This window comes from Pleurodeles waltl, chromosome 9 (genome assembly GCF_031143425.1).
Source record: "Pleurodeles waltl isolate 20211129_DDA chromosome 9, aPleWal1.hap1.20221129, whole genome shotgun sequence".
NCBI lineage: Eukaryota > Metazoa > Chordata > Amphibia > Caudata > Salamandridae > Pleurodeles > Pleurodeles waltl.
The window spans coordinates 1188576313-1188599854 of NC_090448.1; the positions used below are offsets into that span (position 1 = coordinate 1188576313).

Consider the following 23542-nt stretch of genomic DNA (forward strand, 5'->3'; position numbering starts at 1 on the left):
TGTGAATTAACAGCTCAAACTACCTAGGTTGAAAGAACTCAGATGACCCATTTTGACGCGGTTTGAAAGAGAACAGCCCAAACACAGTGGTTCAGTCAAAATGCACTACTTAATGCTCTGAATTCACTGATTTGGTATTGTTAACTGAACATAGATCACCAGAGAAATGGAAGAAAAGACAGGTGATTTGAAGAAGTAATTCTAATCTCACTAAGATTTTATTGTCTTATCAACAGGGTCATCTTGGACCAATTGTTCCAAGAAGAGCCTCTGCAAGTAGGAGCAGGAAGGGTCCTCTGACTGACAGTGAGAAGAAGAGCTGGAGCAATCCTGGGCGGTCTGCAGTGGTGACACTGGACTCGTGAATCAGTCCGATCAGCCCTGCACAAGGAGCAGGAAGGGGTCCTTTGACTGACAGTGAGAAGAAGAGCTGGAGCAATCCCGGGCGGTCTGCAGTGGTGACACTGGACTCGTGAATCAGTCCGATCAGCCCTGCACGAGGTGCAGGAAGGGTCCTCTGACTGACAGTGAGAACAATCCCGGGCGGTCTGCAGTGGTGACACTGGACTCGTTAATCAGTCCTATCAGCCCTGCACGAGGAGCAGGAAGGGTCCTCTGAGTGACAGTGAGAAGAAGAGCTGGAGCAATCCCGGGCGGTCTGCAGTGGTGACACTGGACTCGTGAATCAGTCCTATCAGCCCTGCACGAGGAGCAGGAAGGGGTCCTCTGAGTGACAGTGAGAAGAAGAGCTGGAGCAATCCCGGGCAGTCTGCAGTGGTGACACTGGACTCGTGAATCAGTCCGATCAGCCCTGCACAAGGAGCAGGAAGGGGTCCTTTGACTGAAAGTGAGAAGAAGAGCTGGAGCAATCCCGGGCGGTCTGCAGTGGTGACACTGGACTCGTGAATCAGTCCTATCAGCCCTGCACGAGGTGCAGGAAGGGTCCTCTGACTGACAGTGAGAACAATCCCGGGCGGTCTGCAGTGGTGACACTGGACTCATTAATCAGTCCTATCAGCCCTGCACGAGGAGCAGGAAGGGTCCGCTGAGTGACAGTGAGAAGAAGAGCTGGAGCAATCCCGGGCGGTCTGCAGTGGTGACACTGGACTCGTGAATCAGTCCTATCAGCCCTGCACGAGGAGCAGGAAGGGTCCTCTGACTGACAGTGAGAAGAAGAGCTGGAGCAATCCCGGGCGGTCTGCAGTGGTGACACTGGACTCGTGAATCAGTCCTATAAGCCTTGCACGAGGAGCAGGAAGGGGTCCTCTGAGTGACAGTGAGAAGAAGAGCTGGACTCGTGACTCGTGAATCAGTCCTATCAGCCCTGCACGAGGAGCAGGAAGGGTCCTCTGACTGACAGTGAGAAGATGAGCTGGAGCAATCCCAGGCAGTCTGCAGTGGTGACACTGGACTCGTGAATCAGTCCTCTCAGCCTTGCACGAGGAGCAGGAAGAGGTCCTCTGACTGACAGTGAGAAGAAGAGCTGGACTCGTGAATCAGTCCTATCAGCGCTGCACAAGGAGCAGCAAGGGTCCTCTGACTGACAGTGAGAAGAAGAGCTGGAGCAATCCCGGGCGGTCTGCAGTGGTGACACTGGACTCGTGAATCAGTTTGATCAGCCCTGCACGAGGAGCAGGAAGGGGTCCTCTGAGTGACAGTGAGAAGAAGAGCTGGAGCAATCCCAGGCAGTCTGCAGTGGTGACACTGGAGTCGTGAATCAGTCCTATCAGCCCTGCACGAGGAGCAGGAAGGGTCCTCTGAGTGACAGTGAGAAGAAGAGCTGGAGCAATCCCGGGCGGTCTGCAGTGGTGACACTGGACTTGTGAATCAGTCCTATCAGCCCTGCACGAGGAGCAGGAAGGGTCCTCTGAGTGACAGTGAGAAGAAGAGCTGGAGCAATCCCGGGCGGTCTGCAGTGGTGACACTGGACTCGTGAATCAGTCCGATCAGCCCTGCACGAGGAGCAAGAAGGGGTCCTCTGACTGACAGTGAGAAGAAGAGCTGGAGCAATCCCGGGCAGTCTGCAGTGGTGACACTGGACTCGTGAATCAGTCCTATCAGCCCTGCACGAGGAGCAGGAAGGGTCCTCTGACTGAAAGTGAGAAAAAGAGCTGGACTCGTTAATCAGTCCTATCAGCCCTGCACGAGGAGCAGGAAGGGATCCTCTGACTGACAGTGAGAAGAAGAGCTGGAGCAATCCCGGGCGGTCTGCAGTGGTGACACTGGACTCGTGAATCAGTCCTATCAGCCCTGCACGAGGAGCAGGAAGGGGTCCTCTGACTGACAGTGAGAAGAAGAGCTGGAGCAATCCCAGGCGGTCTGCAGTGATGACACTGGACTCATGAATCAATCCTATCAGCCCTGCACAAGGAGCAGTGGAATTCAGTCCTCTCCAGACAAGAAGCCAGAACACCTGCTCCCTTACATTGGAACGTGTATGAATAAGCTCTATTATCTTTTCAACTATAACCAAGATAAAGGAAAGATTGTCAATTCATCTGCTTTGTTGGCTGGTGGAACCTCTGTAGTATGTTTATCAATAAGGACTGGACCAGAAGAAATAGTTTTGGTAAGAAAACTCAAAATAATTCTGAAGCAATTCAGTCTGTTGACGGTTCACCATTATCTGCTGGTCAGTCACAGAGAACCTCTTCCGAAGGCCATGTCAAAGTGTTATCTTTTCCATTATTGCCCTCCTAATTATGCCACAATTTTGCAATTCCTTGGTTGAAGATTCACAATCAACATCAATTGTCTTGGAAGACTAAAACATGTGAGTTCCAGAAGAAAGACATTCTATATCTTGGACTTAGATTGAATTCTTCTGGCCTTTCCATGAATCCTGAGAAAGTATCATCCATTTGGGAATGTTTTTTGCATACTAATGTAAAAGAGACTCAAGGCTTTGATTTGCAAAATGTTCATTATCAATTTAATAAAACGTTGCAGAGATAACCGGTATCGTCATTCATGTTCTGAAGAATGACAATTTGAATGGAGTTGAAAGGGCATTTAAAATACTCAAAACGATGATAATTACTGAAGCACCAATTATATGTCATCCTCATACCTTCAAGCAATGCATCCTGGAAGCAGGTGCCTCTGACGGAGCTGCAGGGGCAGTGCTGTCACATTAACAAAGCTGTGGTGCGCAAGAACAGTTCTCCATTTACTTGTCTTATGTTTGTGAGAGACTGAAAGAATTACTCTGTGCTTGAAGGTGGCTTGTACTGAACGAAGACACCTTTTGATGGGCTCTAGCGAACCAGTGAAGGTCACAATTATCATCAGAGATTGCAGTGTATATGAAATTCACAATGCAGGAATAGTCATCAAGCCCAGTGGACTTTCTCCTTTGCACGTAATTATGGCTGAAGGAAAGCTGCATGCCAACAGACTGAAAGATCTATCTATCTTCTGAGACTTCATGCTCTGATAGTCTGTGCCCTCTGAGAGTCTGTGCCCTCTGAGAGTCTGTGCCCTCTGAGAGTCTGTGCCCTCTGAGAGTCTGTGCCCTCTGAGAGTCTGTGCCCTCCGAGACTCTGTGCCCTCCGAGACTCTGTGCCCTCCGAGAGTCCGTGCCTCTGGGACTCTGCTGTGGGACTCCGTACCTCTGAGAGTCCGTGCTCTGAGAGTTCATCCTCTGAGAGTCCATGTTCTGATGTCCATGTTCTGTGACTCAGTGCTCTGAGACTCCCTACTCCGATAGCCCTTGCACTGATGATCTCCACACCGATACCTATTTGCATTAATGTGCCATACACCAATAATCCATGAACCACTATTTCATACCTTGATGCTCTAAAAACTGCAGCTCCATTCACTCCCATTCATTCTTGCGTCCCTGTTCCTTGCACTGATACTCAATGGAGTTTGTTTTTTCTTGCAGAGGTTCAGAGATGGCTGCCAGACAGAACCCATTACGTTTTGGAAACAGTCATCTGGAAGAAGAAAGAATGCGGGCCCAGCTGCAGCGTGTCCAACAGCAGTTCCAGAAAGATCTTGCAGCATTTAATGACATGTGTCCTGATGCTCCCCACCCACCTCCCCAGGCAGAAGAGCGACCCCTCAACTATGCACTTCGCCTCCGTCCTCATCTTGCTGACAGTTCAATGGCCCCAGAGGCACCATCTGAGGAAGCCAACTTAACCACTACCCAGAAAGCTTTTGACGTTCTTTCCAAGTGGCTGGAGGGTCAGGAATATTCTCATGGTGGGGAGAATAAGGCCATTGATGGAAGAGTTCCAAGCCAGGCCTCTCTACCCTTTAAAAGGGAGGCCAGTGATAGAACTGAGCGGAAGCCAGTGAAGGACTTAGGAAGAGAGAAGTTACCAAAGGAAACCTCGCCTGTCTGTAAACGAGAAAAGAAGCCCTCAATCACATCTCTGGCAGGTACCATCAAGGGGATCTCTGTCTGTTCTCGACCAGAGCCTCCTGCGAAGCCAAGATCTTACAGACCTCCCTCCCCGGCCCAGCCGTCATCTCAGAAGCCATCACGCACCTTGGAGACAAAAAAGACAGTTCCTGTGGCAAGACGTAAAGTTTCCCACCAGGGTCCAAAAGTCAAGGAGAAGTGGCAGAAGATGGAAGAGGACTCCAGCAGTGCCTCTGAAAGTGATGAGAGCAGCTCCACCGACTCTGAGAGCGATACCTTGAGGAAACCTACGAGAAAGAGAAGGAGGATAAAGTCTACCATGAAGGGCAAAGTGCTGCCTGCTCCAGCCACAGGACAGAAACAGCCACTGAGAGTTTCTGTTCCATCTGTACCAGAACTGTCTGCAATGAAGCCAGGCACAGCAGAACCAGACCATCCTCGGACTAGGATCAGCCATGTTCAGCTCAGTGATCCAGAGGAGCAGCCTCCCCCTTCTAGACCGAGTCCACAGGCACCAGACTCAACTGGCCTGGGTGTTCTTCAGGTTCTGAGCCATCACGGTCAGCTCACTGGGATGGAGCCGTGGCCTTCCTCTTTGAGACCGAGTCCACAGGCACCAGACTCAACTGGACTGTGTGTTCTTCAGGTTCAGCTCAGGGGGATGGAGGGGCGGCCTTCCTCTCTAATGCAGCCGGTGCTAGATCAAGCAAAAGAAGGTCTATCTCACACTTGGGACAGTTGTGTTCAACTGAGTGGACAAGAGCGCCATCTCTCCAGACCGGTATTGCCAGTAAGGGCCAAAGCCAGGTCTGTGGATGAAATCATTGCCTCCCTTCGCTCCCCAAGCCAGACACCGGCTCCATCTGCTTCTGACCTCCTGATCAGAGAGCTGATGGAGAGCATCCTGGACCAAAACCAAAGTACAGTCGGAGAGGTGAGTGGACCTACAAACCCTGCTGCTGGGATTGCGTTTCTCTTTCCGTTGTTTGGTTATTTTTTCCTTAGTTTTCTCATTCAATTACTGTGCTATTTGCTTATTGCTTTCTTTCTGTTTTCTCTTTGGTCACTTTGTTTCTTTTGCCTTCTAGTTTTTTCTCCATTTTTCCTTATTTCTTTTTTTGTTTTGTTTTTCATTTTTTTCAGTCTCATGTTTTTTCTTCATCTTTTCTTGATTTTTTGTCTCTCTCTTTCTTTTGTTCTTCTTTTATCACTTTTTCATTTGGTATTCTTGATCACATATTCTCGGTTGTTCTAAGTGGATCGATTTTACTTTCATGTGTTTTTTTGTTGTTGTTGTACCTTCCTTAGTTACATTGTTAATTTGCTTTCTTGTGGTGTGTTCTTGATGTATCCAGAAAGGCATAGGATCTCTTCCCTGTCACTGAGAGGCAGGTCCTCCAGCCTTTCCAGGGGTAGGAATCTGGGATGCTTCCAGTGTATGAGCTCATAGATCATAACGAAGCAAGAACTGCTGGTGGATGTGAAGAAATTGTAATTGACTTACCCGAGTCCAGTCCTCCAGTGAGTCCAGTGAGGCCCGCCGGGTGCAGGATAGCCAGTACCTTCTCCTCCCAGTTGGTGTAGACGGGGTGTAGGTGAGGGTCCTCCACCAGTTTTTTGTACGGCGATGTGCCTAGATGCCATAGACCTCACCTTCCCGTTCCATCTCTTGTGGATGTCCTCTCGTGTATGGTTTCCCACTGCGTTGACCTTGTTGAGAATCGACTTCCTGAAGATGGGTGTCTGCTGCACTTGTGACCTGAATAGTTGTGGCTCGACCCTGAGTATTTCATCCACCATGGTCCTTAGCTCCCTATCTGTGAAGCGGGAGTGCTTAGGGGGTGCCATGGAGGCAACAAAATCTAGCCTTCAGGAGACCCATAGTGCGCTCAATCACCCTCCTAGTACATCCATGGGCCTCACTATAATTCCTCTCTGCATCTGTCCTGGGATTCCTCACTGGTGTCAGGAGCCAGAATCACCTGCAAAAGTGGGTGAAACAGGACCTTAAGAAAATGACTTCACATATTGGGTGGCTGTCACCTATGTACAGAACCATTGTCATACACACTCACCTATTATCCATCCTCTGTCCCCTTGTAGTTGTCCCATCAAGTGTGATACACTGCTGGTTCTCAGGACAAATAAATCATGGACTGAGCCTGGGAACCTGGCATTGACATGTGAGATGTACTGGTCAGCAGTACAAACCAATTGTATGTTCATTGAGTGGAAGTTCTTTCTGTTCCTGTACAAGTGTTCATTCACGTTTGGGGGTATGAGAGCTATGTGGGTTCCATCAATGGCACCTATCACATGGGGGATGTTAGCAAAGGCACAAAATCCAGATTTGATGACAGTAAATTCAGCCCTTGGGGGGAACTGGACATGTGTCTGCAGGTGTTGGACGAATACATCCAGGCATTTCAACATGATGAACATCATTGGCTGTGAGACCCCTGCACCCATGCCCACTGTCACCTGAAATGAGCCTGTAGCCAAAAAATGGAGTACAGAGAGCACTTGCACTTCAGTAGGGATGGCATGCTGATTCCGATTAGCCGGTCTCAGTACAGGACCCAGTAAAGCACATAGGTCCTGGATTGTTGTACGATTGAGTCTGTAGGTGACGATAATATGACGTTCCTCTCTGGGGACACCGAAGGTGGTGACCTCATTTCACCTGGGTCAGAAACATCACCTTGCCCACCGCCTTTACTCCCCCAGATCCCTCTAAGGATGAGGAGTGACTCCACCATCTGCACCCAAAAAGAGCGTTATCATTCTACCTTGACAGCACAAAAGAGTTCCGGGTGGACAACAAACTCTTTGTGGGGTAGGTGGGATCAAAGGAAGGGATGGGCAGTACAGAAGTGGACCATTTTGCACTGGGTCGTTCTCTGTATTAAAATCGGCTACGCCTTGGCTAGGAAGCAGCCTCCCGAGGGAGATAGGGCCCATTCCACCAGGGGAAAAGCTATGAGCATGGCATTGGTACACGGAGTTCCCGTCCTGGACATCTGCCAAGCAGCAATTTGGGCATCTACCGAGGGTAGGTCGCTCCCCCTGCTGCTGCAGCTCCACCAGCCCAGGCTCCTGACACCTCCCAGCAAGACCTGCTAAAACAGTAAGTACTCCCCTCGCCCAGCCCCGCACTACTCACCTCTCTTTCCCTGTACCTCTGTCTTCTGCCTTCTGCTCTCTCCTCCATCCTCTCTCCGCACCTCTGCTGTCCATTTCCCTTCGCTCTCTGCTCCTCTTCTGCAGCCCACTTGCTGCGTGTTCTACTCTTCCTCGGCCCCGCTCCTCTTCCTGCTTTGCTCTTCATCTGTGTTCTTCTTTTCTCCTCTGCATCCCGACATGCGTGTTCTTTCTTCTTTCTTCATCTGTGTTCTTCTTCTTTTCTCCTCTTCCTCACCTCGTTCTCTTCCTGCTTTGCTCTTCATCTGTGTTCTTCTTTTCTCCTCTGCACCCCGACCTGCGTGTTCTTTCTTCTTTCTTCATCTGTGTTCTTCTTCTTTTCTCCTCTTCCTCACCTGGTTCTCTTCCTGCTTTGCTCTTCATCTGTGTTCTTCTTTTCTCCTCTGCACCCCGACCTGCGTGTTCTTCTCCTCTTCTGTACTTTTCTCTGCGTGTTCCTTTTTCTTCCTCTGTGGCCTCTCCTCATCTTCTGGACGTTTCCCTCCTCTGCTTCTCTGGTCTCTCCTCTTCTGCCTGACTCTTCTTCTTGACTCCTCTCTCTTCTCTCTTGACTCTTCTCTCCTCTTCTTCTGGACTTTTCTTCTTCACTCTTCTCTCTTCTCTCTTGACTCTTCTCTCCTCTTCTTCTGGACTCTTCTTCTTCACTCTTCTCTCTTGACTCTTCTCTCTTCTCTCTTGACTCTTCTCTCCTCTTTTCTGGACTCTTCTTCTTCACTCTTCTCTCTTGACTCTTCTCTCTTCTTCCTTGACTCTTCTCTCCTCTCTCTTGACTCTTCTCTCTCCTCCTCTTCTGTTCTTCCTGACTCCCCTCGTCCTCTGTAATCCCCCCTCCCCTATCTTTTCTCCCCTCCCCTCTACCTGACCCCCCCACCCTCTGCTTTCCTGCCGCCACCTCCTGCTCGGCCCGCCCCCCCTGCTCCCATTCGTCACCCCCACCCCCTGCCCCCAGCTGACCCCTCCTCTCCCCCTACTCTCCCCCTCCTCCCTCTTATGGCAGCCGCTGCTTGGCCGCGCCGCTGGCGTGCCGAAGGCAAGCCCTTCTGCGCCTGTCCGCGCCTGGAGTGCGCCCAGTGCCACAACCCCTGGCCCCCAGCACTCCCAAACCCCACAGCACCGCTACGACCCCAACACCCTCCACGCCCTCAACCTGGGGCGCTCCAGAACCTGCTTCCAAGCCAACCCTAAACGCACCCATGGACCCTTCGCATGCCTCACCTGCAAACTCACCTTCCACCGCGAAACCACCCTGCCCGCCAGCCCACGTGCCAACAACCACCTCAAATGCATCCTGATCAACGCATGCTCCGTCCACAAGCACGCCATTGAACTATGGGACCTCCTGGACTCTACCGCACCGGACGTCGCCTTCATCACTGAGACCTGGATGAACGCCTCTTCGGCCGCCGACATCGCCATAGCCATCCCCGACGGCTACAAGATCTCCAGGAGAGACCGCACCAACCAAGTCGGTGGAGGAATCGCCATCTTCTTCAAGGACTCCATCAACGGCACCACCTCCACCGAAGACACCCCCCTTGCCGCCGAACACCTGCACTTCCAGATCCACACCGACCCCAGGACCAGCCTCAGAGGAACTCTCATCTACAGACCCCCTGGACCACGCGCCCTCTTCAGCGAATCCATCACTGACTTCATCTCCCCGCACGCCCTTGCCTCGCCGGACTACATCCTCCTCGGTGACCTCAACTTCCACCTGGAACAGAACAACGACCCCAACACCACCGCCCTGCTCGACAACCTCGCCACCTCGGTCTCAAGCAACTGGTGAACACCCCCACCCACATCGCCGGACACACGCTCGACCCCATCTTCTCCGCCAGCAACCACGTATCCTTCACCCACTCCTCCGTAATACACTGGACCGACCACAGATGTGTCCACTTCACCTTCCGACGCGAGACTCTCCACCTCCGCACACAACCCATCCCACGCAGACATTGGAACAAAATCCCCACGGAACAGCTTCTCTCCACTCTCAGCGACAACCAACCCACCTTCTCCACCGACCCCAACGACGCAGCCCTCAGCCTCACGCATTGGATCACCAACTGCGCGGACAACCTCGCACCCCTCAGACACCTCCCAAGACAGACCAACACCAGGAAACCTCTTTGGTTCACAGACACCCTCAAGGAATCTAAAAAAACCTGCTGCACCCTCGAGAAAGCCTGGCGCAAGGACCACACCGCAGAAAACATGTCTGCCCTCAAAAACGCCACCCGCGAACACCACCAACTGATCCGCGCCACCAAAAGAACTTCCTTCACAGACAGACTGGACAAGAACACTCACAACAGCAAAGAACTCTTCAACATTGGAGCGTTAGCTCTCCAATCCTAACGCCAACGCCATCACGCCCTCACACGACCTCTGCAACTCCCTCGCCACCTTCTTCCATCGTAAGATCACTGACCTACATGACAGCTTCGGACACCAGACCCAGCCAACCACCACTGAACCTACAACCCCAGCTATCACCCTCAACGCCTGGACTTACATCAGCACGGAAGAGACCAAAGCTACCATGAACTCCATCCACTCCGGTGCCCCCTCGGACCCCTGCCCACACTTCATCTTCAACAAAGCTGACGACATCATTGCCCCGCATCTCCAGACCATCATCAACAGCTCGTTTGCTTCTGCCACCTTCCCCGAGAGCTGGAAACACGCAGAAGTCAACGCCCTACTGAAGAAACCTACGGCTGACCCCAGCGACCTGAAGAACTTCCGCCCCATCTCGCTCCTCCCCTTCCCTGCCAAAGTCATAGAGAAGACCGTCAACAAGCAACTTACCAACTTCCTTGAAGACAACAACCCACTCGACCCCTCTCAGTCCGGATTCCGAGCCAATCACAGCACAGAAACCGCCCTCATCTCAGTCACAGACGACATCAGAACTCTGATGGGCAGCGGAGAAACAGTCGCCCTCATCCTCCTCGACCTCTCGGCTGCCTTCGACACCGTCTGCCACCGAACCCTCATATCCCACCTCCGCTCAACCGGCATCCAAGGACAGGCCCTGGACTGGATCACCTCTTTCCTCTCCAACCGCTCCCAAAGAGTCTACCTCCCACCGTTCCGCTCAGACCCCACCGAAATCATCTGCAGCGTCCCACAAGGCTCCTCGCTCAGCCCGACTCTCTTCAATGTCTACATGAGCCCCCTCGCCGACATCGTACGCAAACACAACATCACCTCCTACGCGGACGACACTCATCTGATACTCTCCCTTACCAAGGACCCCACCAGCGCCAAGACCAACCTGCAAGATGGAATGAAAGACGTCGCAGAATGGATGAAACTCAGCCGTCTGAAACTGAACTCAGACAAAACGGAAGTCCTCATCCTCGGAAACACCCCTTCCGCCTGGGACAACTCCTGGTGGCCCATGGCCCTTGGCACCGCACCAACCCCCTCAGACCACGCACTCCAGCTCGGTTTCATCCTGGACCCACTTCTCACCATGACCAAACAAGTCAACGCCGTATCATCTTCCTGCTTCCTCACCCTCCGCATGCTCCGAAAGATCTTCTGTTGGATCCCCGTCAACACCAGAAAGACTGTGACCCACGCCCTCGTCACGAGCCGCCTGGACTACGGAAACACGCTATACGCAGGAACCACCACTAAACTCCAGAAACGTCTGCAGCGAATACAAAACGCCTCCGCCCGCCTCATCCTCGACATACCCCGCTACAGCCACATCTCCGCCCACCTGAGACACCTGCACTGGCTTCCCGTCAACAAAAGGATCACCTTCCGGCTCCTCACCCACGCACACAAAGCCCTCCACAACAAGGGACCCGAATACCTCAACCGTCGCCTCAGTTTCTACACGCCCACCCGACAACTTCGCTCCGCCAACCTCGCACTCGCCGCCGTCCCCCGCATCCGCCGCACCACGGCAGGTGGGAAATCCTTCTCCTACCTGGCGGCCAAGACATGGAATTCCCTCCCCACCAACCTCAGGACCACCCAGGACCACCTCGCTTTCCGGAGGCAACTCAAGACCTGGCTCTTCGAGCAGCAGTAACCCCCTCCCCCTAGCGCCTTGAGACCCTCACGGGTGAGTAGCACGCTTTATAAATGTTTTTTTGGTTTTTTTTTACGCACACTTTTGCCAAATACTACTGCCAGGACAGCCAGGTTTGCAGGGACGGGCATTTCGGCTATTCTGTTCTGCAGGACTTTGTAGTCTGAAATGTTCTCTGCAGCCCACCGCCAGCAGTATATGGCTTAGGTGTCTAATAAAAGGTAAAGCAGCTAGAAGTCTCTATCAGATGAACAAGTTACTTACTTTCTGTAACGCATTATCTAGTAGATGCTATTTCCAGCTGCAGATTCCTTACACCAATCCATGCCTCCCTGCTCTGCAAACTTGTTAATAGGGTTAGCGTGATCCCTTTTTCAGTGCTCTAGTTGTGACACACATTGCACCAGTTCTTGTCATGGTTCTGCGCTTCTGGCATGGAATGGTATGGTAAAAGTAACTGACGCTCGCGCGCATGTGTCGCACCTATATAGGTGGCTGCTACGTCACATCCGGGCAAGTGATGCCAACAATGCCACATGGAGCCGAAAGAAGCCACTCTACGGCATGCGCAAAGGGTATTGCTCTGCAAAAAGTTTTTTGGGATCCAGCCTGACGTCTGGTAAAATCAAAGGTGAGGAATCTGAAGCTAGATAGTCTTCACCAGATAATGTGTTAACGAAGGTAAGTAACTTGTTCTTCTAAAGATGAGGAATCTGCAGTAAGATACAGTATCCATCAGAAAGAGTGTTACCCAAGGTAAGTAACTTATTCTGCACACTTGTTAATAGAAGCAAATACTTCTTTGTGTCTGTGTTCTTCTCTTCCCTTTGAAAACGTTTCTCTCTGTCACTATTGTGAGAAAGTAGCCTCTTTCTAGCCTTGTTACCCCCACTTTTGGCCTGTTTGTGAGTATGTCAGGGTGTTTTCACTTTCTCACTGGGATCCTGCTAGCCAGGGCCTAGTGCTCATAGTGAAAACCCTGTGTTGTCAGTATGTTTGTTATGTTACTGGGACCCCAGTGCTCATAAGTTTGTGGCCTATATGTATGTGTTCCCTGTGTGATGCCTAACTGTCTCACTGAGGCTCTGCTAACCAGAACCTCAGTGGTTATGCTCTCTCTGCTTTAAAAAAGTTTCACTAACAGGCTAGTGACCAATTTTACCAATTCACATTGGCATACTGGAACACCCTTATAATTCCCTAGTATATGGTACTGAGGTACCCAGGGTATTGGGGTTCCAGGAGATCCCTATGGGCTGCAGCATTTATTTTGCCACCCATAGGGAGATCAGACAATTCTTACACAGGCCTGCCAGTGCAGCCTGAGTAAAATAACGTCCACGTTATTTCACAGCCATTTACCACTGCACTTAAGTAACTTATAAGTCACCTATATGTCTAACCTTCACCTGGTGAAGGTTGGGTGCAAAGTTACTTAGTGTGTGGGCACCCTGGCACTAGCCAAGGTGCACCCACATCGTTCAGGGCAAATTCCCCAGACTTTGTGAGTGCGGGGGCACCATTACACGCGTGCACTATACATAGGTCACTACCTATGTATAGCGTCACAATGGTAACTCCGAACATGCCCATGTAACATGTCTAAGATCATGGAATTATATATATATATAATCACTAAAGGTGTGGGGTAGTAGGGAACCGAAAGTAAGACTGGGTCAGTCTTAAATCGGTGTTGGTTAGGTGGCTTTGGATCCTAACGCGGGGGAATCCTTGTTGGAGAATATCCAGACAGGGGGGGTGCTGTGTAGTCCCACAGGGGAAGGGGGAGTCTCCCTTACGGACTAGGTGGTCTCACACACATAATAGTGTCATGCTTCATCATATGACCACCTAGCCCCACCCAAGCAAGATGATACTGCTTGGGCGGACTCAACCTCTTGGTTAAAAGAACCGGAGGGAGTACTGAAATTAAACTTACTGGATAGTTACTTAGATCCAGCTGAGGTGATTAATAAAATTACCAAGCATGTCACTGATAGTTGCTGCTAGTTTTAATATAGGTGCATGCTGGTAAGACTAAAAGCAAGGGGAAAAGGCTCGTTGGAGAGTAATGTCTCCTGGAGTCTAAAATAAAAAATGGATGACCAACATGGTGCGGCCGGTCTATGGGCGTGGCAGAACTACTCGTCGAGCACCGGGAGTCTTCTAGGCAACACGCCCGATACACCTGACAATCCCTACTCCGGACCCCGCCCCCAGGCCCCCAGCCTCTCGCCTATTGGTTGTTGATCGACATAATATTGCAGATCACCCTTCAGTCAGTACCAGAGCGGCCTGGCTCCGGCATGTAGGTACCCCCCATGGTATTCCCTTTGGAGTGGTAAGTGTTGGCCTCCCTGGCCCCTTGGATATTTTCTTTCACCCTTCTTTCCCTCATTCTGCCTAGCTCCTACCCTGTTCCTTCCCCCCCCCTTTTTTTCCTTTTTTCCAGTTTTTCTCCTTCTTCTCTTCTCTCTGTGTCCTTTTTCCCTCATTTTCTTCTTTTCTCCTTCTTTCCTTTTTTCTTTCTTCCTTTCTCTGTCACCAACCGCCAACCCTGCCCCCCCCCCTCTTTTTTCCCCTTCTCCCTTCCCTATGTCCCTGTTTTTGCTTTCCCTGTCTTTCCTTACTTCCCTATCCAGGTCTTCCTTGCGCCCTTATGTTCTGCCCTTTCTCTACACATTTTTTATCTTCTTCTCCCCATTCTTCCCTACTTAAACGCCTAATCTCCTCAGAGTGTGACTAAAAGGGAAAACCCCTCCCCGGCATTAGCCAGACCAGAGGCAAATCGCCCCCTACCCCTTGGTAAGTCACATCTGCATGCGTGTGTGATTGCCTTTTTCATTATTTTTACATATTTTCACCTTGTGCTGTGTGCTTTGCAGTGGTTTGCCACGGTTTTTCTCACTCTAAATATGTTCTGAATAATTGTGGTTTATCTATCTTCTATCACAGACCTACCCCACCGTGAACTACCCGTTCAGGTAGGCCATTCATTATCCACTTTGAGCACCCCACTTATTGCGTGTGCTCCGACCCTGATGAATGCCCCTGACCTACCAGCACCTAGTGAGGGCAGAAACATGTTGGTCATCCATTTTTTATTTTAGACTCCAGGAGACATTACTCTCCAACGAGCCTTTTCCCCTTGCTTTTAGTCTTACCAGCATGCACCTATATTAAAACTAGCAGCAACTATCAGTGACATGCTTGGTAATTTTATTACTCACCTCAGCTGGATCTAAGTAACTATCCAGTAAGTTTAATTTCAGTACTCCCTCCGGTTCTTTTAACCAAGAGGTTGAGTCCGCCCAAGCAGTATCATCTTGCTTGGGTGGGGCTAGGTGGTCATATGATGAAGCATGACACTATTATGTGTGTGAGACCACCTAGTCCGTAAGGGAGACTCCCCCTTCCCCTGTGGGACTACACAGCACCCCCCCTGTCTGGATATTCTCCAACAATGATTCCCCCGCGTTAGGATCCAAAGCCACCTAACCAACACCGATTTAAGACTGACCCAGTCTTACTTTCGGTTCCCTACTACCCCACACCTTTAGTGATTATATAGATTTCTTTAGGGAGGCGGTGTGGGCTAGCAACACTCCCAGTGCTCTCCTTTTGTGTATTTGTAAGATCATGGAATTGTCACCCCAATGCCATTCTGGCATTGGGGAGACAATTCCATGATCCCCCGGGTCTGTAGCACAGAACCCGGGTACTGCCAAACTGCCTTTTCAGGGTTTGCACTGCAGCTGCTGCTGCTGCCAACCCCTCAGACAGGTTTCTGCCCCCCTGGGGTCCAGGCAGCCCTGGCCCAGGACGGCAGAACAAAGGATTTCCTCTGAGAGAGGGTGTTTCACCCTCTCCCTTTGGAAATAGGTGTGAAGGCTGGGGAGGAGTAGCCTCCCCCAGCCTCTGGAAATGCTTTGATGGGCACAGATGCTGCCCATCTCTGCATAAGCAAGTCTACACCAGTTCAGGGATCCCCCAGCACCTGCTCTGGCGCGAAACTGGACAAAGGAAAGGGGAGTGACCACTCCCCTGACCTGCACCTCCCAGGGGAGGTGCCCAGAGCTCCTCCAGTGTGCCCCAGACCTCTACTATCTTGGAAACAGAGGTGTTGCTACCACACTGGACTGCTCTGAGTGGCCAGTGCCATCAGGTGACGTCAGAGACTCTTTCTGATAGGCTCTTACCTTTCTTACTAGCCTATCCTCCTTCCTAGGTAGCCAAACCTCCTTTTCTGGCTATTTAGGGTCTCTGCTTTGGGGAATTCTTCAGATACCGAATGCAAGAGCTCACCAGAGTTCCTCTGCATCTCCCTCTTCACCTTCTGCCAAAGGATCGACCGCTGACTGCTCAGGACACCTGCAAAAACCGCAACAAAGTAGCAAAGATGACTACTGCAACCTTGTATCACTTGATCCTGCCAGCTTTCTCTACTGTTTCCTGGTGGTGCATGCTCTGGGGGTAGCCTGCCTCCTTCTTGCACCAGGAGCTCTGAAGAAATCTCCCGTGGGTCGACGGAATCTTCCCCCTGCAACCGCAGGCAACAAAAGACTGCATCACCGGTCCTCTGGGTCCCCTCTCAGCACGACGAGCGTGGTCCCTGGAACTCAGCAACTCTGTCCAAGTGACTCCCACAGTCCAGTGACTCTTCAGTCCAAGTTTGGTGGAGGTAAGTCCTTGCCTCCCCACGCTAGACTGCATTGCTGGGTACCGCGTGATTTGCAGCTTCTCCGGCTCCTGTGCACTCTTCCAGGATTTCCTTCGTGCACAGCCAAGCCTGGGTCCCCGACACTCTAACCTGCAGTGCACAACCTTCTGAGTTGTCCTCCGGCGTCGTGGTACTCCCTTTTGTGTCTTCGGGTGGACTCCTTTCACTCCTCTTCCAAGTGCCTGATCCGGTACTTCTGCGGGTGCTGCCTGCTTCTGTGAGGGCTCCCTGACTTGCTGGGCGCCCCCTCTGTCTCCTCATCCAAGTGGCGACATCCTGGTCCCTCCTGGGCCACAGCAGCATCCAAAAACCCTAACCGCGACCCTTGCAGCTAGCAAGGCTTGTTTGCGGTCTTTCTGCATGGGAACACCTCTGCAAGCTTCTTCACGACGTGGGACATCCATCCTCCAAGGGGAAGTTCCTAGTCCTCTTCGTTCTTGCAGAATCCACAGCTTCTACCATCCGGTGGCAGCTTCTTTGCACCCTCAGCTGGCATTTCCTGGGCATCTGCCCACTCTCGACATTGTCGCAACTCTTGGACTTGGTCCCCTTGTTTCACAGGTACTCGGGTCCGGAAATCCACTGTTGTTGCTTTGCTGGTGTTGGTCTTCCTTGCAGAATCCCCCTATCACGTCTTCTGTGCTCTCTGGGGGTTATAGGTGCACTTTACACCTACTTTTCTGGGTCTTGGGCTGGGCTATTTTTCTAACCCTCACTGTTTTCTTACAGTCCCAGCGACCCTCTATAAGCTCACATAGGTTTGGGGTCCATTCGCGGTTCGCATTCCTTTTTTGGAGTATATGGTTTGTGTTGCCCCTATACCTATGTGCTCCTATTGCAATCTATTGTAACTTTACACTGCTTGCATTACTTCCTTTTGCTATTACTGCATATTTTTGGTATTGTGTACTTATATCTTGTGTATATTTGGCATCCTCCTACTGAGGGTACTCACTGAGATACTTTTGGCATATTGTCATAAAAATAAAGTACCTTTTATTTTTAGTATACCTGTGTATTGTGTTTTCTTATGATATTGTGCATATGACACCAGTGGTATAGTAGGAGCTTTGCATGTCTCCTAGTTCAGCCTAAGCTGCTCTGCTATAGCTACCTTATATCAGCCTAAGCTGCTAGAAACACCTCTTCTACACTAATAAGGAATAACTGGACCTGGCACAGAGTGTAAGTACCCCTTGGTACCCACTATAAGCCAGGCCAGCCTCCTACAACTATTTATTGTTATTTATGGCTTTGGATCTTTACCCTTTGGCGCTCGAGGGAGCCTGCTCGGTCCCCACTGAACCTGCTGCTTGCTGCGGTGCAATTCTTTGGGTCAGGTTGTAGACAGCTTTAACCGTTTGCAAGAGCTCATTTAAGTCCCCCTGGCCTTCTCAGACAAACCTACTCCCCCCTCACCCTCCACTCACTCAACCCAGGCCCTCGTCCCACCTGCACCCTTTCCAGCCACACACACACGGCCCTTTCACCTGCCTCACCTGTCATTTCTCCTGCTCCTCATCCCTCACACCACACACCAACCATAGAGACCCCCTACAACAAACACAACACCCCCAACACCATACACACCTGCTCTGCCCCCACCCCCACCCCCACCAACCAGACCCGCCGCACACCATCCCACAACCAGAACACACCCCGCAACAACACCCTCATGCGCCACAGCAACACCACCCACCACAACCACCTCAACTGCCTGCTCCTCAACACCCGCTCCCTTCACCAACATGCCATAGAACTCTGGGACCTCATCACACTCACCTGACATCGCATTCCTCACGGAAACCTGGACCAACCCCTCCTCGGAACCCGACATAGCCATCGCTACCCCCAAGGGATACAAACTTCTATGCAAAGACCGCCTCAACAGGCCAGGTGGTGGCATCGACATTCTACACAGGGACACCATCAAAGTCACCACCAGCTCCCAAGACACTATCGACAACACAGAACACATGCACTTCCTAATCTACATTAACAACAACTCCATCCTCAGAGGTACACTAATCTACAGACCACCAGGACCACGTCCCGCCTTCTGCGACACCATCGCCGACACCATCAGCTCGCACGCCCTCACCTCCACAGACTACATCCCCCTCAGTGATTTCAACTTTCACTTGGAGAACCTACAAGACCACAACTCTACCTCCCTCATAGACAACCTCACCTACCTCGGACTAACAAAACTGGTCACCGCACGCACCCACTCAGCAGGACACACGCTTGACGCAATTTTCACCTAAAGCCAACACATAGGGGGTCATTCCGACCCCGGCGGGCGGAGACCGCCATAAGACCGTACCGCGGTCAAATGACCGCGGCGGTCATTTTGACTTTCCCGCTGGGCAAAAGTAATTATGACTTTCCCGCCAAAAGGCCGCCCGCCCGCCCAGCGGGAAAGCCCCAGCAACGATGAAGCCGGCTCCGAATGGAGCCGGCGGAGTTGCTGGTGTGCGACGGGTGCAGTGGCACCCGTCGCGATTTTCAGTGTCTGCTTTGCAGACACTGAAAATCTTAATGGGGCCCTGTTATGGGGCCCCTGCAGGGCCCATGCCAGTGGCATGGGCACTGCAGGGGCCCCCAGGGGCCCAACGACACCCGTTCCCGCCAGCCTCTTCCTGGCGGTGTAAACCGGCAGGAACAGGCTGGCGGGAAGGGGGTCGGAATCCCCATGGCGGCGCTGCTTGCAGCGCCGCCGTGGAGGATTCCCTGGGGCAGGGGAATACCGGCGGGAAACCACCGGTTTCCCTTTTCTGACCGCGGCTTTACCGCCGCGGTCAGAATTGCCCCTGAAGCACCGGCAGCCTGTTGGCGGTGCTTCCTCCGTCCCCGGCCCTCGCGGTCCATGACCGCCAGGGTCGGAATGACCCCCATAGTCTACACCCATACCACCGAACTCCTCTGGACTGACCACCACTGCGTCCACTTCTCCTTCACCAAACCCCCCACACGCCACCATCAACACACCACACCCTACTGCATGTGGGACAAGATCCCCACAGAACGCCTGAACTCCCAACTGGCTCACAAACCCCTCCCCCCCCCCCCCCCACACCGACCACCCCAACACAGGAGCACACAACCTCTCGAAATGGATCACTACCTGCGCAGACACACTAGCCCCCTCAGAAAACATATCGCCACCCGCGACATCAAGAACACCCCGTGGTTCACCCCTGAACTCCATGACTCCAAACGCAAATGCCACCAAGCGGAGAAAATATGGCGACAAGAATTCTCTACAACCAACTTCTACACCCTCAAAGCCACCATTCGCACCCATCACCAACTCATACGCACCGCCAAAAGAGATCACTACAAGACACGCCTTGACAACAACTCTCAAAACAGCAAAGAACTCTTCACCATCATTAAAGAACTAGCTAAACCCAAAGCCAGCAACATAGACCCCTCACACACACAGTCCCTATGTGACGCCCTCTCCAACCACTTCCACCACAAAATCCTGGACATCCACAACAGCTTAATACCACACACACACCCACCACACACACACCCCTCACTCCCTCAACTCAACCCCCACTCATGACCCCCCCCACCACACTCACCACCTGGGCCCCCACCACACACACAAAGAAACTGAAAAAACCATGAACTCCATCCACTCCGGATCCCCCTCTGACCCTTGTCCACATCTCATCTACCATACTCCAGCCCAACCATCGCCCCCATACTCCGCGACATAATCAACTCCTCCTTCGGCTCCGCCACCTACCCAGACCCCTGGAAGCACGTAGAAATCACCGCTCTCCTAAAAAAAAAAACAAAGCCGAACCGGAGATCCTCTCCAACTATCGCCCCATCTCCCTCCTCCCTTTCCCCGCCAAGGTCGCCGAGAAACTAGTCAACTCCCGCCTATCCCACTTCCTCGAAGAAAAGAACACTCTTGACCCCTCACAATCAGGGTTACGCAAGAACCACAGCACGGAAACCGCCCTCATCGCATGCACTGACGATATTAGGACCAAAGTTGACAAAGGCAAGACCGTCGCACTCATCCTCCTCGACCTCTCCGCAGCCTTTGACACTGTCTGCCACCACACACTCCGCACACGCCTCCACAACATAGGAATTTGCCACAAAGCCCTAGACTGGCTCACCTCCTTCCTTACTGACCGGACCCAGAGAGTCCCCCTTCCACCTTTCCACTCCACCACTACCAAGATCATCTGCAGAGTCCCCCAAGGGTCCTCCCTCAGCCCCAGACTCTTCAACATTTACATGATCCCAGCCAACATCCTCCGATCACACGGAATCACTATCCTCTCCTATGCAGATGACACCCAACTCATCCTCTCCCTCACCCCCACCACCGCCAAAACCAACCTACATGCTGCTCTCCTCGACACCGCCAACTGGATAACAACTAACCACCTCAAGCTTAACTCCAATAAAACCGAGATCATCCTCTTCGGCCCCAACAAAACCATATGTGACGACTCCTGGTGGCCCACCGCCATAGGCCCCGCACCCACTCCCGCAAACGGCATAGGGTACAGTGGTGTAGAATGAACGGAGTGCCTGTGTATGGTGAGTCATGTGTCTGTGAGTGTAGAATGGGCGGAGTGGCTGTGTGAGTGTATGGTGAGTCATGTGCTGTGAGTGTAGAATGAGCGGAGTGCCTGTGTGAGTGTATGGTGAATCAGGTGTCTGTGAGTGTAGAATGAGCGGTGTTCCTGTGTGAGTGTCTGGGGAGTCATGTGTCTGTGAGTGTAGAATGAGCGGAGTACCTGTGTGTGTGTGTGTATGGTGAGTCATGTGCCTGTGAGTGTAGAATGAGCGGAGTGCCTGTGTGAGTGTATGGTGATTGATGTGTCTGTGAGTGTAGAATGGCTGGTGTTCCCGTGTGAGTGTATGGTGAGTCATGTGTTTGTGAGTGTAGAATGGCTGGTGAGCCTGTGTGGGTGTATGGTGAGTCATGTGTCTGTGAGTGTAGAATGAGCGGAGTGCCTGTGTGAGTGTATGGTGAGTCATGTGTCTGAGAGTGTAGAATGGCTGGTGAGCCTGTGTGGGTGTATGGTGAGTCATGTGTCTGTGAGTGTGGAATGAGTGGAGTGGCTGTGTGAGTGTATGGTGAGTCATGTGCTGTGAGTGTAGAATGAGCGGAGTGGCTGTGTGAGTGTATGGTGAGTGATGTGTCTGTGAGTGTAGAATGAGCGGAGTGCCTGTGTGGGTGTATGGTGAGTTGTGTCTGTGAGTGTAGAATGAGCGGAGTGCCTGTGTGGGTGTATGGTGAGTCGTGTCTGTGAGTGTAGAATAAGCGGAGTGCCTGTGTGAATGTGTGGTGAATCATGTGCCTGTGAGTGTAGAATGTGCGGAGTGCCTGTGTTAGTGCATGGTGAGTCATGGGTCTGTGAGTGTAGAATGAGCGGGGTGCCTCTTTGTGTACAGTGAATAATGTGCTTCATTATTACATTGGTGGGCGGCCCTGCTTGCAGGGCTACCCTGGTGGATTACAACCGCCGGGACCGCCAGGCTGCAGGCTGGCGGCAGCCTGGTGGTGTCAGCAGTAGGACTGTGGCGGCTCTGCCACTGTCATTATGTGGCTGTCGGATCGCCACGAACGTGGCGGTTCGACAGCCACCATGACCCTGGCGGTGTAATTGCCGCCAGGGTCATAATGACCCCCTTAGTGATTTTCTTTAGTGCATCTGAATGTGGGCTAAGCAAAGTGCCTGAAGGTAGGGTGAGCAGTGTATATGTGTGTGAGTGTGCGGTAAAGGGTGTGTCTTTGTACGTTTAGAGTGAGTGGCGTGCTGTGTGAGTGTGGAGTGAGTGTTTTGCCTGGGTGTAAGTTTTCAGTGTGTTTTGTGAGTTCAGGATGAGAGTTGACTGGGTAGATGCAGGTTGAGTGGTCTGCAGGGTGCAACACATTAAAGCCAGACCTTTTCGCATTGCCAATGCTTGTTAGATAATTTAGGAAGCAATGGCGCTTTTGATTAGCTCTTTAATTTTTAAATGTTTGGCCCTTCTAGGCTCACTAGAAAGTAGTATAATTTTTGCTAGTATCCTTCAGTTGTGCACACAAACCGGTCACTGCCTCAGAAAGACAAAAATAATTAGAAAGAACACTGGTCCTGGTTCTCATCTCCTCCAGCAGCGTTCCACTGACTGCTCGCTCTGTGAGGGTCTGTATTTGACTCACAAATTATTTTATTTTTTCAGAAGCAAGAGGTAGAAAAGGAACATGTACTTGAGGTCTTGCAGAATGATGTGCCTGAGGACGTGTTGCAGGAACCTGGACTCCCATTGCCTGTTATGGTAAGTGTGGATTGAGACTGGAAGGAGGTACTGAAAAGACCCTGGCGTGGCTAGGATGCTGCTGTGTACGAGGTTCAAGATGCCACTTACACGCCGCTGCGCGTCAGATTGAAGTTATTCGTAGGAAATGGGATTAATAGTTGTGGTGGGAACTAACCACCTCCCAGAATATTCACAAATCTTGTCAAGATGAACCCACAAAGGGCTTGATTGGATATTGGCGGACGGGTTACTCTGTCACAACGATGACGGATATCCCATCCACTGAAATTTAAATCCCACAGGACATAATGGGATTCAGATGTCGGCGGACAGAATATCCATCACCATAGGGACGGATTATGCGTCAGCCAATATCTAAATCAGGACCAAAGTTACTAAACTAACCTCAGCGAGGCCCCCTGGTAAATTCTTGTAGCAAAAATAGAGTAAAATTCAAGAAAGAAAATGACACCCAAATTAGAAAAATCGAATAAGGGTACCCGCAGATATGATTTTTATAAATGGCTTAGATAAATATAGTGCCAAAAAGCACAAAGTGCCAATGTTAGTCGCTGGAAGCGGTAGACCGGGACCTACGTGCAATTTGAGGGCAACCACGATGGAACCCTGGTCAGATACATCAAGTGGTTTCACAGTAAAAGTCTTGATGTCCTCACACAGAAAGAGACTTGGTCACTTTTCTGAAGAGAATTCCTCCTTGAGCAGGTCGCTGCTGAAATTACTCACAATCCTATAGAATTACTTGTGGTCGCCCAAGTTCTAAGTCCAAGCATTTTAAAATGGGGGATTATAATTTAGTAAAGGTGAAGAATTTGAGTTACCTAGGGATTCTTTTTAATCAATCACGTAGCTGGACATCACTTTAAACGTTAAGACTCTAGAC

General features: G+C 51.4%; 1 protein-coding gene across 1 annotated transcript in view; it reads left to right on the forward strand.

Annotated features, from left to right (window-relative positions):
• Positions 1–23542, forward strand: part of TTC6 (tetratricopeptide repeat domain 6) — a 475627-nt gene that overhangs the window by 27551 nt on the left and 424534 nt on the right. The window contains exons 3-4 of the mRNA XM_069207716.1: positions 3890–5309; positions 22561–22656. Of these exons, the coding sequence (XP_069063817.1) occupies positions 3890–5309; positions 22561–22656 (1516 nt within the window). The remainder of the gene's footprint in view (positions 1–3889; positions 5310–22560; positions 22657–23542) is intronic.